Source organism: Danio rerio, chromosome 22 (genome assembly GCF_049306965.1).
Source record: "Danio rerio strain Tuebingen ecotype United States chromosome 22, GRCz12tu, whole genome shotgun sequence".
NCBI lineage: Eukaryota > Metazoa > Chordata > Actinopteri > Cypriniformes > Danionidae > Danio > Danio rerio.
Window position 1 is genome coordinate 40,651,290 of NC_133197.1, and position 17,120 is coordinate 40,668,409.

At 37.8% G+C, this 17,120-nt stretch overlaps 1 protein-coding gene across 5 annotated transcripts; it reads right to left on the reverse strand.

Moving 5' to 3' along the window:
• Positions 1 to 648: 648 nt before the first annotated feature.
• On the reverse strand, positions 649 to 15,325 carry soul4 (heme-binding protein soul4). Of its 5 annotated transcripts, none has more exons than XR_012397406.1 (7): positions 15,267 to 15,325; positions 12,495 to 12,677; positions 11,164 to 11,255; positions 8,648 to 8,789; positions 6,544 to 6,727; positions 4,239 to 5,477; positions 649 to 988 (listed from the first exon to the last, which is right to left on the reverse strand). XR_012397406.1 is itself a non-coding variant. In NM_001245995.1 (6 exon segments), coding segments are annotated over 5 exon segments (753 nt in total). In that variant the 5' UTR covers positions 12,655 to 12,677; positions 15,267 to 15,302; the 3' UTR covers positions 4,827 to 5,302.
• Between the last annotated feature and the right edge of the window lie 1,795 nt (positions 15,326 to 17,120).

Sequence of the window (17,120 nt, forward strand, 5' to 3'; positions counted from 1 at the left end):
AGCTCTAAATAGCACACAGATGTTTATAACTCTCTGAAGCTGACCCTTCTAGGCTTTAATTTCAGTGACTGTCGCTTTAAATGCAAATGAGAGTGCTCTTTTTCAGAAGGCGGAGCTATAAATACCTGTGTCAGCATAGTGGCAGATTCAAACACAAGACTGAAGTCATCTGTGTGAAACATCTCACATCTATAATCCTCTTAGTATATGCTGACATTATCATCAGCAGCTCAGACACTAATAGCTGACGGCTGCTTCTCACTCAGGGCTGCTGTTTAGGCTAATGAGGGAGAGATGGTCACTAGTGGGCGGGGCTTTCCCCCTCTGATGACATCATACAAAGGGAGAATGTCAATCACAGTGTTTCATTCATCAAGTCTGATTATAACAAACACAATTAAAACACTTTCACCATTAGAGGCTGCTTATATTCACACACTGCTGAAACACAACTGGGTTTACACCCCTTAAAAGTGATATCTAAATAAAAGATCCCGTTTAAAGTCAAAATATTTGTGACAATTTAAAATGCATTGCATAATCAACAGCACCCCCCATTTACAGAGTAAATCTGTGGAGAAAAGTGGATGTGTGTGTGTGTGTGTGTGTGTGTAGTAAAACATCCCATTATCAACACTCAAACACACGTTTTTCTTTTTTAAACACATTTTTGTTTATTTGCATACATTTATTAAACTGTCTGAAAAGCACGTCAAGCTACTGTTCATACGCCAGATGCTCTATAAATAAACTTTATTATCAGTATTATTATTACAGGCGCTGAAGGGGAGTGCAGGTTTTTAAAATACTGTGACAAGCAAGTACAACCTAAGCCATTAACATGTCACAAAAGCAAGGAATCATGTTCAACAATACTCAAACTGTGCTGTAAAAGAGTCGCCCGATGTGTGGACATCAAACACAAAATCAAAATGCACTGATGCTTTAGAGCAGGGGTGTCAAACTCAATTCCTGGAAGGCCGAAGCCCTGCACAGTTTAGTTCCAACCCTGCTCCAACACACTTACCTGTAGGTTTCAAACAAGCCTGAAGGACTCAATTAGTTTGATCAGGTGTGTTTAATTAGGGTTGGAACTAAACTGTGCAGAGCTGCAGCCCTCCAGGAACTGAGTTTGACACCTGTGCTTTAGACTGATAAAACACACAGTTTTGGTCTAGTTTCGAGTCTAAATATTGAAAAACTCTTAAATCAAGAAGCATTTTACAGACAATAAACAAAAACTGTGCTGCTTTCATTAATAAAGTCAATTTTTGCTCAGTATTTTGCTGACATTTTCAACAATCTGACATGAGCCAACAGATCCAGATCCCCTTAATGAAGTTCAAGGCATATCTGGGTTTGAGACGGCTAAAAACAGTGGCTCAGTGGTTAGCTGAGCTCGAGCCTCGGCTGGGTCAGTTGGCGTTTCAGTGTGGAGTTTGCATGTTCTTGCTGTGTTGGTGTGAGTTTCGTCTGGGTGCTCCGGTTTCCCCCACAGTCCAAACACATGCGCTATAGGGGAACTGATTAACTATATTGGCCGTAGTGTGTGTGTGTGTGTGTGTGTGTGTGTGTGTGTGAATGTGTGTGTATGTGTTTGCGTGTGTGTGTGCTTGTTTTCCAGTACTTGGTTTTGGCTGGGAGGGCATCCACTGTGTAAAACATGTGCTGGAATAGTTGGCGGTTCATTCCTCTGTGGCGACTTCTGATGAATAAGGGACTAAGCTGAAGGAGAATGAATGTTATGATTGATTGTATTTATCTAGTATTGTTTTGCATGAGTGAGTATTGTTTGTTTGTTGTATCTTGTATTGTCAACAGTTGTGTATATGTTTGTTGTGAAGGCGACGAGAGCGTCAAAAGTTCGCTGAGGCCGCTCTGGCGACAATACTAGCCCGTTTCGCACAGTGATACCGGCAAATATGCAGAAAATTTCTGGAACGACTTTACCGGTAAATCTGATTAGTTTAATTATAAACCACCTGTGAATGTGCCTGTATGGAGTGCGATACTTTCAAATGTCATGTGCGTGCTGTGTTGCGGTGCCGAGCGCTACATCTGATGTGCGACCTGCTTATATCGACACGAAGGCCCCGTTTACACTAATGTGTTTTAGTTTGAAAGCGCATAAGTTTTGCTACGGTTACACCATCCATCCACACTACGCTGGAGTTTTCGAGTGCTGAAAACGAAGCGTTTCGGAAACACTGGAGAGGCTGTGTTCATTCTGAAGCGCTGCTGCTGCGTCTCAGTGTGGATGAGGGAAAACGGAGACATCTGAAAACGGAGGCGGGGCTGCTGAGATTCGCTACCTGATTGGGGCTTTTGTGTCTTTGCGTATCCTTCCCTTATTCGTCAAGCCCCTATCACATGACTATAACACATGGCTTTAACGCTACCGGAAGACAGCAGACCAGCCTTCACTGTAAACAACAACACGGACACAGAAATGGGAGCGTTGTTTGCACTATTGTCTGTTTTAGGCGGCATTGTGCAGTTATTTATTTGTTACGTTTAGTAACGACCCGACCTCGTCGTCTGTCCACAAAAATACCTCTCTTGCTTTCTTTGCCATCACGTTCATCGTTCAACCGGCGTTTGTTGACTAACAATAACCAAATGCCGAGCGTGAAGCATGCTTCCTGTTTATACTAGAATGCTCATGCCCGGAGTGTGCGAATGGTCACGTGATACACGTTTTTGGTGGCGTAGTGTGGACGGAGATAAGTTCAGAAAACGCTAGGTGATACGCTAGTGTGGACGCGGATCCTTTTTGATCTAAAATGCAGTTTTAAAACTAAAACACACTAGTGTATACGGGGCCTAAGGCTGTATATCGGGACACAAAGGTACTCGAGCCAATGCATGCCTCCCACCAGCGCCGATATACAGCCATATAGCACGGCTACTCATCTCAGACTGCTCATATATTCAGCTGAATTCAGAATCATTCGCACCCTTTTAATTTGTTTTCTTGTTTAAATATTTCCTAAATGATGTTGAACAGATTGAGGAAATGTTCACAGTGTGTCTGATAATGTTTGTTCTTCTGGAGAAAGTCTGATTTGTTTTATTTGGGCTAGAATAAAAGCAGTTTTTAATAGTTTAAACAGCATTTTAAGCTCAATATTATTCGCCCCTTTAAGCTATATTTGTTTTGGATAGTCTACAGAACAAACCATCGTTATACAATAACTTGCCTAATTACCCTAACCTGCCTAGTTACCCTAATTACCCTAGTGAAGCCTTTACATGTCACTTTAAGCTGTATAGAAGTGTCTTGAAGAATATCTAGTCTAATATTATTTACTGTCATCATGACAAAGAGGAAATAAATCAGTTATTAGAGATGAGTTATTAACACAGTTATGTGCAGAAATGTGCTCTCCAATACACAGACATTGGGGAAAATAAACAGGGGGGCGAATAATTCTGCCTTCAGCTGTATGTATTATTTAATTTTATTTCTTTCTACAAAATGCTTCTTGATTTAAGAAGTTTTCGATATCTGAACTTGAAACAAGGCATTTGCAGTGTATCCTTCAATATTTTTGCCACACACACACACACACACACACACTTCTAGAACTCATCCTCATCTGGTCCCATTGATTAGGAGCAGAAACCGCGGTGTTTCTATATCCGATAATTGTGAACCCCCATCATGCCCGTAAACACGTTCCTCTAGCAAGCAACATGATCTGCCCACAAAGATAATATGAGTTTCAGAGACACAAAAGCTCTGATCGACGATTGTCAGAAAAACATGGTTTGATCACATAAAAATACAAAATACAAAACTCCCAACACACAGTTTAAAGGGTCAGTTCACCCAGAACTGAATACCGCATTTAATCCATTTCTTCTGTTGAGCACAAAGGAAGATATTTTGAAGAATGTTGGAAGCCGGGCAGCACGGTGGCCTCACAGCAAGAAGGCTGTTGGTTTGAGTCCCGGCTGGGCTAGTTGGTGTTTCTGTGTGGAGTTTGCATGTTCTCCCTATGTTGGTGTGGGTTTCCTTCGAGTGCTCCGGTTTCCCCCACAGTCCAAACACACGCGCTATAGGGGAACTGATCAACTAAACTGACCGTAGTGCGTGTGTGTGTGTGTGTGAATGAGTGTGTATGGGTTTCCCAGTACAGGGTTGCAGCTAATAGGGCATTCTAGCGTAAACCATGTACTAATATAGTTGGCGGTTCATTCCGCGGTGGTGACCCCTGAAAAACAAGGGACTAAGCCGAAGGAAAATGAATTCACTTTTAGAGCGGCACAGTGGCTCAGCGATTAGCATGATCACCTCACACCAAGAAGGTCGTTAGTTCGAGTCCTGACTGGGCTAGTTGGTGTTTCTGTGTGGAGTTTGCATGTTCTCCCCATGTTCGCATGGGTTTCCTCCGGGTGCTCCGGTTTCCCGCACAGTCCAAACACATGCGCTATAGGGGAACTGATCAACTAAACTGACCGTAGTGTGTAAGTGTGTGTAAATGAATGTGTATAGGTGTTTCCCAGTACTGGGTTGCAGCTGGAAGGACATCCACTGCGTCAAACATATGCCCGAATAGTTGACGGTCCATTCCACTGTGATGACAACCGATAAATAAGGGACTAAGAATAATGATGAATGCTGGAAGCCGGTAACCATTGACTTCCATAGTATTTTTTACCGACCAAGTCAATGGTTACCGGTTTCCAACATTCTTCAAAATACCTTCTTTTGTGTTCGACAGATGAAAGAAACTCATATAATCGTTTGAAGGACAGTAAATCATGAGTGAATTGTCTTTAAGGGTGAACCGTCTCTTTAAATGACCACTGACACACACACAAAGAGTGAAAATATATATATATATTGTTTTTGCAAGGTTTTCCTCTGAACTTTTTTCCATCAATATACAGAATATATTCAATAAAAATGCCATTATTGAGTGAGTTTAACTTCACAGTTCAGTCATTAATATTATTATAATAACATCCAAATAATTGCAGAAAATGCCAGGTTACAGGGCTATGAAAACCTTTAAGGAGCAGAAATAAAAATACAATTTCAAGTATTGTAAAACATTACCATTTAGATGAAAACAATAAAAAAACACAAGAAAGTTTGATGAATATTCTCAAACGTTTGTTTATACGGTTAAAATAATGCCAGCAGGAATCCTCCATCCCATTTGCAGTGCATTTATAATCATATCTACGGTGTAAATAACTGTGGTCTCTTTACTCACCGGCACGTTTTTCAGCATCACACTCACGACAACACTAAAGGATAGAGCGGTTTAGACTGTGAAACTCTGCGTTGTGTTTACGGGCCGCGGCGGATGAACCAGATTTCGTTTCTGCGCTGTGGGACGCCGGGGTTTTCGTAAACGGCGATCATGTAGCGATCCCGCAGGAGATCCTCAGAGTTGCCCAGGAGCTCCCACAGGTTGCTGATCTGACGAGAGATGGTCTCCTCCGTCGTGGTCCCGAAAAACACCCTACGATCAACAGCAGAAAGAGCTGTATTACTTCATAATGTCATATACACTGTCAAAAAATGTTGTCAAATTGCGGGAAAGCCAGCAACAATCAGGAATGCATGATTACATGCTGTCAAAAATGTGATTATAATGGAAGAAACATATTTCTGAAGGTGCTGTTGATTTAAAATGTTCACTCAGATGTTGATAACAACCAAATAAATCCATATATGCACAGAAAAGAAAGCTAATTAGTTTACCAATGAAGTTCTGTAATTAAATGAAATGACACAGGGATAAAGTGTTGAACACATGAAGAAAGGGAGGTGTACAAAGACATGGAAAGCCCAGACAGCAGCTGAAATCTCTCAGTAGTTCTTCAGCATCGCTCTGCCCTTCCTCAGTGTAAATGAACATCAGCTGCTTCAGTCCATCATCTACATCAGCAGGAGGATGAAGATGAAACATTTCAGCACGACAATGAGCCAAAACACAGCCGAGGAGACTCTCAGATGCTTTCAGAGAAAGAAAATCAAGCTGTAGAATGGCCCAGCCAATCACCTGACCCCAATCCAATAGAGAATACAAGATAAAGCTCAGATTTGATAGACGAGACCCACAGAAGCATCAAGATTGGACTCTCTGTTGAAGTCTGTGAGAAACTCACACCTGAGCAATGCATGTGACTTGATTGTCTGGCGTCTCCGGCGTCTTTAAGCTGCCAGCGCCAAAAAAAGACTTCAATATAAGGTTTTAAACACACTTCAGCAGTTCAGCACTTTCTCCTTGTGCCATTTAACTGTTAATACACACAACTCATCTCTCTGATTTGTTTTATGTTTGTATTGTTTGGGTGTTTCCCAGTACAGAAGGGCATCCACTGTGTAAAACATATGCTGGAATAGTTGGCGGTTCATTGCGCTGTGGTGACCTCATTGATGAAAAAGGGACTAAGCCAAAGGAAAATGACTCAACAGCTCCTTCAGAAGTATTATTAGCAGGAAAAAAGCCGGAAGCGTTCAACACTTATTTCCTCACTGTACTGTTCACCTTTATGTGTGTGTGTGTGTGTGTGTGTGTGTACCTGGTGATGACCCTGATGCTGTCCCTCTGGATGATGTGTATGTCGGGGTCTGTGGGCTGTGGCGGGACGTCTTGGTACTCCGCGGGCAGGTAATACGCCGTCAGCACGTCCTTCATGAAGTTTGTGCCATCGTCCGCCATCGTGATCTCGTTCACTACAGGCACAGACATGCCGAGGTACCGGCCTGCACACACAGAGAGAACACACATACACAGATAAACAAAGCAGGACTAATGAACTCCACCACAAACACAGTAAAATAGCCTGACTTGGCGTTTTTGACCTGGACCTCTGCTTCATCCGTGTGTCTCTGTCATTGTTGTAATGGATACGATCAATAGAGGAATAGTACTCAGTCCAATTCCAGGCATCTGTTGTCACACCTGTTGCAGTGCCCTAGTTTGGACACTTGAGGGCACTAGTTTTGTAGTTTCACTTCATTTCCCATAATCCATTGCATTACTGATTATGTTACAGCTGTTTCGTGTTTGTTAATTTAGTCCTGTCTTTATAAACCCTCTTGTTCTCTTTTAGTTGCCTTAGGATTTTGTTAGTTCCTCACGTCTGGTATGTTTGTCTGGTTATCTAGTTTTTTGTATTACGATTATTCTTGGATTCCTGTTTTTGTTCGTTTTTGTTAGCTCTTGTTAGCACTCCTACCCTGTCCTTGTATTTACCCGTTTTTTTTTTATTTTTCCTTCGTCTGGTCATCTAGTTTTTTGTATCTTGCTTATAGTTCTGTGCAAAATTTGGAAACCTTTGTCTCTTAGAAATCTCTGTCTATTTGGATACCTTTGTCTTTTTGTTAATAAATTGCTGCACTTGGATTTTTGCATTTTGTGTGATTCTCTCCCATTCGTGACATCTGTATTTATTGAAGAAAAAGCCAAAAACTCTGCAGTTGTAAAAATTACCTGAAGAGTTTAGGAGCTTTGAATCGGTGTGTGTTTTAAAAAATAAATATAATTATTATATATTCTATATTTAATTTTCTCTCTTAAAATTCTCTCTCTATTATATATAAATAAATATATATGAATAAATAAATAAAAATATATACATATATAAATAAATATGTATATGTATATGTATATATATATATATATATATATATATATATATATATATATATATATAAATAAATATAAATTTATATAAACATATATATATATATATATATATATATATATATAAATATTTATATATATATATATATATATATATATATATATATATAAATATTTATATATATATATATATATGTATATATATATATATAAATATTTTTTATATATAAAATATATAAGATTAAATATATATGAATAAATAAATAAATATAAATTTATATAAACATATATAAACATAAATCAAATTTATATATAAAAATATTTATAAAAAAAAAATATATATATATATATATATATGAATAAATAAATATAAATAAAGTGCTACCCACTGCGTTGCTATATATATATATATATATATATATATATATATATATATATATATATATATTTAATAAATGAATATAAAGAGTTTCTTTTTTTTTTTTCAAATGCTGTAAAACAAGACATTAACAGTATAAGCAAAATAAATGTTTTGAATAAAGATTTAAAATCCGCATTTTCTTAGATGTGGGTTTCAAAAATGTTCAGAGGATGTAGTGGGCCCTGAAGTGAAAAAGATTGAGGACCCCTGGTCTATATCATATAGACATCAGTTGATGTGCACAGTTCCTCCTGTTGGATGTGGTTCTTCTTCTTGGTGGTTTGCTGACATCAGTCTGGATACTTCGGCTCTTGATCATCACAAAGACTTGCTGTCTTGGTCACAGATGCGCCAGCAAGATGCACACCAACAATCTGTTCTCTTTTGTCTCCTGATATGTCACCTATTATGTTGTGTGAATTGCAGTATTATAAGCTCAACTGTGCTGTTACCCAGCTAATGAAACCTTCACACTCTGCTCTTACTGCTGGAATAAAGATCAATGAAGATTGGCCACCAGCTGCTCAAATTTAGCCATCAAACTTCCAACACTAAACTGGCCAGTGTTTCAGTTTCATTGTCCAACCCCTGTATGCATGTATGTGTGTGTGTTGACCTGTTGAATTCTCCTTGCAGATGAAGCGCATGAGTTTCATGAAGCCGTTGGAGATGCTCTGCTCATACAGCGCGTCTGCTTTACTCACACAAGCCCACTTCCCAGGAGGATACACACGTTCTTCATACAACACCTCGCCGAGCTGAAAAACACACATAACAAACTTCAACACAACCGACATTAATAAACCAAAGCTAAATATGCCCATTAGTTCTGAGGACTGAAAATGAGAGTGCACTTTAGTGTCTAACACTGATTCAACACACTGATTAAATCCACTGAGGGAGACAAAACAATAATCATCTCCAAATAACGGTTCCTGATCAAATGAAAACAGATTTGGATATAACAACTTTACACATATTAAGCTGCAAATGGACCAAAAGCAGAACAAAACAGTGCTGTCGGTTTGAACCGCAGGCTGATTATCAGAGCAAAACCACATAAAGCACAAGCTCAGAGAAACACTTGAGCTCAGCCTGCTGTTTCCTCATCTAAACCACAAACGCCTCAGTTATTCATACTAATCTGAAGCCAATAAAACAGTGACAGCACCCCGTCCTCAAATCATTTCAATTTCTACAGAATTTCTATCAGTAAAACCCTGGAACACTATGCTTGTGGTCCTTTGAGCAGTTTGTTGTAGTCTGAGGTGGATAGTAACATTTACTTCGTTACATTTACTTGAGTAAAATTATTGGGTAACGAGTACTTTTTGAGTACAATTAAATATGTGTACTTTTACTCTTAGTAAATTATTAGAGAGAAATCGGCACTCTTACTTCGCTACATTTGGCGGCGTTCCTCCGTTACTGTCAAGTGATAATAAATATGATCCATATGACTTGTTGGCAAATTTCGCAAGATGCCGCACTGGACAGGTTGTGAGGTTGCTATAGAGACACGTCTCCCGCTTTCAGTTAGAGTGCGTGCGCCTATGTTAGAATAATGGCCGAAGTTTAGGAAGACGTGCAAGTTTTTTTTTTATTATATTTTATATTATAATTTTATTATATTTTATTTTTGCCATGTCGCCATCTGCGGTTCCGAGAAGGCCGGTCATACTGTCTGTGCGGTGAGTTTATCGGACCAGGGGCCTCATGTATCAACGCTGCGTACGCACAGAAACTTAGGTTTCACGCTCAGAATCGCTCACGTTTGGATTTACTAACAATGAACTGAACGTGGGAATGCGCACAGCTTCACGGCAGCTTTCTGGCTGGCGTACGCACATTTTTTGTGCGTGTCTGTTTTATTTCCATTGGCGACTCCTAGAGGCAGTTGTGTTAAATTCTTCTCTACAAAGTGTCTGAGCCTTGCAATGGCAGCTGTATGAGACGGGTTCATCTAGCAGGTATATAAGGTTTCCATACCATACAGTTGACCAGCTAAACATTAAAGCACAATTTGCAGCGGTCGCCTGTTTTCCCAATGTAATCTGAGCGATCTACTGCACACACATTGCTATAAAGACACTATCTGAAGATGAATTTGCATGCGTGAATCAGAAACATTTCCATTCAATAAATGTGCAAATGAAATATGATGCACAGACTTATTAATGATTCCTACTTGTCTTTCTCGTGATAAATAGTAGGCAAAATCTGATATGTAGCGGGGGAAAAAAGAATGAGTTCATGAGACGCTGGATTCAAACCGAGTTCATGCTCGATCGTGTTAATACATGATCACATGCTTCTTACGAGCTGCGCCACTGAGACTGGCAAAGGTACTGCAACATTTTACAGATATAAACCACACTATTTTTTTTTTTAATGCACTCAGTGTGATGTTCAGACCGAACTGTGTTAACCGCATCAGCTAAACTCTCCCACTCTATTTTTTTCTTTTGTTGTTAATTCCGGAAAACAAACTTGCAAATAACACCACTTTTCTCCGGTCTACCTCTGAAAGCAGCACCTCCAATTCACATTCTGTTCAAAGTTTCTCCTCTTGCTTGCTTTTGCCGTTGCTTTTTCGTTGGGTTTTTTCCATTAGCATAGTCATTAGCATATTCATACGGGGGAGGAGGCAGGGAGGGGTTTTGTGCTCGTGCATGTTGCGCTCAGTTTCACGTTCATTCGGATGTACAAAAGAATATGCGTGAGATTCGGCGTACGCAGTGTTTCATACATCTGAATTTTTTTCTGCGTACGCACAAAGCTGTAAATGTTTTAGTAAGATTTCCACGCAAGTCTTCAATACATGAGGCCCCAGGTCACCCCGCCTGTTCAGTCTATGTTTTTACTCCAAAATGTCAACAAGAATAGTTTCATAAAGCGATGCACGCATTAAACTGACATCGTAAAATATGAATGACAGCTCCGACCTAAAAATAACACTTATATACATAAATAATATACATATATAAATAATAAATAAATATATATATATATATATATATGAGCTGATATTGATATGATATTGGTTTGGGCATAAAAAAAAAAAAAAAAAACATCCCTCAGGCTCTATCATATATTCTATCTTCTATCATATACAGAAGTGGACAATTTTACCTTCTCATGTCTGGAAATGGTGACAAAAGGCACTTGCTCTCGCTCTGCGCTCTGGTTCCTCCGCGTCATCTCTTCTATTGGTGCTCTCATCTCTACCAGAAATAAAATAAAATAAAATCGTAACATTGTAATTGTAATTGTTACAATGTAACAATTTTAATCCCTGTTTCGGAACAACGGAATCGATTCACAGGTGTGAAAGCACCCTTAGCTAAATCGATTCAGTTGTTCCGAAACGGGGATTAAAATTGTTACAGTGTTGCTCTTTGCGCGGTTCGCTTTCACACGGCAAAGTTTCTAAACAGACCAAAAGAGCTAAAACAAGTCATGTGTGAGTAAACTCTCCTCACATTGGTCAGTTTCACCATTTATTTTGCAGAGTTCCGCTCTCCGTGATGTCCGGGAGATTATCACTCATTTGCGGGCATCCGGGAGCCTCTGTGCATTTGTGGGAGACTTGTGATGTCTGGAATGACCTCCCACCCTACTTATAATTCTCTCTTCATATAGCCGTATGCCTATTACATATCCATAATACACTGTGATATAGCCGGGCTCGAACTGTATTGCTTTCTAACTTCAATTGATCCGCTCCAGAGTTCGTTTCAATTGAGCCGAGGCCACCTCATTCAGGCGATCTCACAGCGATTGTTTTGGCGTGGATCCGAGCCCGATTGCTGGATTCACATATGCCAAACGAACCGCGCTAACTGGGCAAACGAGACAGGTTCCCAAACAAAAGCCTAAGTGTGAAAGCAGCCTAAAATTCCTCACATATTTAAAACCATATGTGGTTTGACTTCACTGAGTAAACTGGTCTGGGATCAGTGTGATCTGCTCCTCTGCTCAGTTTCCATGGAAACGGCGAGATCTCTTCTTTATTATAATTGAACCATTTCAGATGTGTATGTTTAGAAAAGCTGTGCTTCTGGGACAAATCACTGACAAAACGTGTTTGTATATACAATTGAACTGATATTTATTGATCTTGTTGTTTTCAAATATTCTCCAGATGATGTTGAACAGATTGAGGAAATGTTCACAGTGTTTCCTCTAATATTTGTTCTTCTGGAGAAAGTCTTATTTGTGTTATTTCGACAACAATAAAAACAGTTTTTAATTGTTTTAAACCCATTTTAAGCTCAATATTATTAATATTCAGCAATATTAGTTTTGGATTGACTCCAGAACAAACCACTGTTATACAATGACTTGCCTAATTACCCTAACTTTACCCTAATTACCCTAGTGAAGCCTTTAAATGTCACTTTAGGCTGTATACTAGTGTCTTGAAGAATATCTAGTTAAATCTTGGATCTCAGTGTTCGTACCTGTAGGCACCGCCACGTGATGCGTTCGTCCCACCGCCTGCCAGTGGGCGTACATTCGGTCCTGCTCCTCATCATCCATTGGCTCAGAGCTGTCAGTGACATCATCGTCCACCTGCTCGTCATCCAATCCCTCCAGATCCTCGAAAGAGATCAGAGCCATCGTCCAGACGTCAACCAGAAGCTCTTTAGACACAACACACATAGGCGGAGATCGATCACCGAAACAAGAAACACCTCGGTTCAAGTAAAAATGTATTCATCCATTACTTGCTCCACACATGTTTGAGTTACTTTCTGTCTGCCTGTTCCCACTGGTGAAAAAAAATACACGCAAGAGCAGGTTGCCAGATTGACGACACCAACAAAGGCTGATTTAAATTGTGTTGTAAATAAAAGCCATAGAAGCCATAGAAGATTATAGAAGCAATAGCACGCCATAGAAGCAATATTTTCGATTATTAAAAGGAGTTTAAGATGTATAGTTTAGAAACGATTTCTATTTCCCACAGCTGAACAACAAGCCTGTCAATGATCACCTCAGATATACAACATAGTCAATTAAACTGAATATAAAAATCAACTTTACCTCAATCTTGTACTCAGAGAGCATGAAATGTGTGTGAAATGGTGTAAAATTGGTTTTACATCCACATATTTAGACTTTCTCCTTAATAACAGAATTTTATTAAGTAGTCTTTGTGAATTAAACCTGTAGGTAATTCATATTAGCAGTAAATGACAGTCAAAATGTACAACATTGCTGTCAATAAAAGAGCTAATGTTGTGTAAAAGTCTTAATGATATGCGATTTCAGACCGAGTATTCAAAGTAGCGTAGTAAACAATATAAATATAGTCGTCACTGTTTAAAAATGAACAAATGTGCAAACATAAAACTGATTTTAACTCAATGTTGTACTCAAAGAGCATGAAATATGAGTGTGAATTGGTGTAAATTGGTTTTATATTCCCACATTCAGACTGTCTCCTTAATAATATAATTTCACAAAGCAGAATTAAGAAATTAAATTACATTAGCAGTAAATGACTGTAGTATAATCCTGTTCATAGTCAATTAAATGCTAATATTGTTATACTCACATGCGTTTTCAGACCGAATATTCAAAGTACTGAGGTAAACAATATTAATTTAATTGTCATGGGTCAACAATGAACAAATGTCTGAATATAAAATCAACTTTACCTCAATCTAGAACTCAATGGCATGAAATATGTGCCTGAATTGGTGTGAAATTGGTTTTATAATTTACACATCCGAACTTTCTCCTTAATAATATAATATAATTTCAGAAAGTAGTCTTTGCGAATTCACAATTTAGGTCATTCATATTAGCAGTAAATTACTGTAATACAACGTAGCCCAATCAATTAAATAGTGCTAATGTTGTCATTGGTCAAAAATTAACAAATGTCTGAACCAACTTCATCTCAATCTTGTACTCAATGGCATGAAATATGTGTGAATTAATGTAAAATTAGTTTTATATTCACACAATTGGACTTTCTCCTTAATAATATAATTTCATAAAGCAGAATTTGCTCATTTAAAACAGATAAATCATATAAGCAATACATGACTGTAATATTATGCTGTTCACAGTCAATTAAATAGAGCTAATGTTGTTTTGAAGTCATAATTACATGCAACTTCAGACTAAATATTCAAAATAGCATGGTAAACGATATAAATTTAGTCGTCACTGATAAAAAATGAACAAATGTGATTTTACCTCAATATTGTACTCAAAGAGCATGAAATATGAGTGTGAATTGGTGTGAAATTGGTTTTATGTTCACACATTCTACTTTCTACTTAAAAATCTAATTTTTATAAAGCAGAATTTGTGAAATCAAATCATATAAATCATATTAGCAGTAAATGACTGTAGTATAACTCTGTTCATATTCGATTAAATGCTAATATTGTTATAATTACATGCCATTTCAGACCGAATATTCAAAGTAGCATGGTAAACAATATAAATATAGTCGTCACTGTTCAAATATGTACAAATGTCTGAATATAAACAAATTTTACCCCAATCTTGTGCTCAACAGCATGAAGTACTTGACTATAGTTATATTTCCTGATATTGTCACCAGAAGGAAGTTTGACCCACTAATACACATATAAACGTTACCAGTTCAGTTCATCACCATGGAGATAAGATATTGATCGAAATACATAATACATATCTTGTAACCAGTTCAGTTCTATTAGTATATTAACCCAGCATATTTTAATAATAACATGATGACGTAGCCATCTTAAAGTTTAACCGATCGACAATCATACAACAATACGCGAAACACAAGTAAACAATAGGCCTTTTCCCTTGAAAACATCGTGATGTGTTAGCATATTTCAGGAAATGTCATCAAAACAAATATACAGTGCATGTTATTGAATAAATACAATGAAAACTGATATGAATATGGATAAAATAATAATAATAAAGGAGTCAAACGTTAAACTGAAGCAAGTGCAGCATCACAAACACACAAATCACACACCGACACCTAAAACTGCACGTTTTAAACGGCAAAATTAAAAATTAAATGACTTTATGATCGATATTTAGCTGCCAGCTCGAGCAGAACACGGAAATAGTACACATTATTGAACATATATGACGCCCTGTGCACAAATCAAACATGCCAAAGGCTTCATATTTATTAGGTCTATCGTTCACGCGGTAACTTTATATTTAGCGCAATGTATTATGGTAATAATAATTCATGACCTACTTACCCGACAGACACAACAAACGCACGACACAGCTTAAAGCGCTGGGGATTTTACAGCCTCACACTGCGCATGCGCGGAAGACCGCCCTATCATGCAGGGCTCCGCATGGTTACAAACATATTACGAAGTTTCAGAGTAGTTACTCTGTGTTGCTTATTATCTTTTATGGGGAAAAACAAGCATACAATGTCATAGCAAACATGTTTTATTGAAAAAGCAGTCGTGAGAAATCTCACCTGATGAACAAACTGGGGGAGGAGTTATTTCTTTTTAGCCAATCAAAGAGACGTTCTGCTTGTCAAACACACGCACGTTTGCAATTGCTGACATCCGATTGGCCCATAGGAAGGCGGGATTTTAGAACCGCAGTGATTACTTATTTTAGTAGTCCAAAACAACAGGGTTATTTATTATTTTATCCTACACTAGACAAATATTTAAGATGTTATAATGACTTATATAATATTTTTTTGTGTTTAAGTGTCATTTAAAATTAAATGGAGGTGTTCTCTCCTCACAATTTAGTGAAACTTTGCCATAATGAAAGGGATTTTCAAAATAAGCAAATAAATACGTCAATAAAAATAAATAAATAAATACATTTGAGAGAATGAATAAACATTCGCGTAATTCATTTAAATATTTACCTGCCCGCACTTTTAATTAATTAAATATTTATTTGTGCAGGAATTTGTGGATTGTTTTAATATACATTTATTTATTTGCATATTTATACATTTAATGTTTAATTTATGCAGAATATGGATTTATTGACTAACTTATTTAAATGGCATATGGCAAATACGCTATATGAATTTCATATTTTCCCTGATAAATAGTATTCTAGAATGGAATCAGTCATGTTGAAAAAGACAAGTGAATTAAAGGGGGGTCTGGGGGAAGGGGTTGACCTAATTATTGGTAATTAACACTTGAACTCCCGTGAAGGACGTCAAGATGTATGTTGGATTAGCTTTTTAAATAGTTAGAACTAGATCTGTATATTAATTAATGGTGTTAATAATTAAAATAATAGCTCATATAAATACACATTGAACACCCCCATCAGGGTTCATACCATTATGAATGCGCGTTCGCTCCAAAGCCAAACGGAAAAATGTTCATTAGCGGTCTGAAACCAGCAGATGTAAGTGCTCACACGGCACTACGCTTTTCTTGTAAAGTATTTGTTTGTTTCTACTTATAACCTAAAAGTAAAGTAAAATTAGTCTCTAAGTATGTTTTAAAAGAGAACTGCTCTCACATGGACGACAACATGGTCGCCATGGTCATGCATGGTTGCCTGGTGATTTCCAAAAATCTATTTATTCTTATTAAACTATAAGATTTTATTATATTTTATCAATGAAGAGAAAAAAAAATGTTCCATTGCAACAGCAGCGCCCAGCAACAGCCCTGAATTACGCCATTTTGGAGTGAAAGCGATCGGCTGTACATTGGATCTTATTGCTGTCGCGATGGTGAGCAGCTGCTTTGTTTTTTATTTATACAACCTGAAAGACGACGATACAACACTTATTATCACGATCATCAGCACTTTTAATAGTTTATTTTACAGACTTATAATATGCTGCAGTTCTATTGGAGTTTTCATACTAAAATTGCCGCCATCTAGTGGCTGTTTCCCAAATTGAACTAGAGTGTCGCCTCTTGGTGATTCTATGCTCTTTGATGTGGGTCAAGATAGGCCACATATATCAATTATTAACATCTGGCCCAAATACTACATTTTACATTTGGCCCATGTATCTGGGGCCAGAATTCTCAGCTATCTGGGTTGTTATTGTTTACATCTATCAAAATGGTCAATACAGCACCAACCCAGACAATAAATCA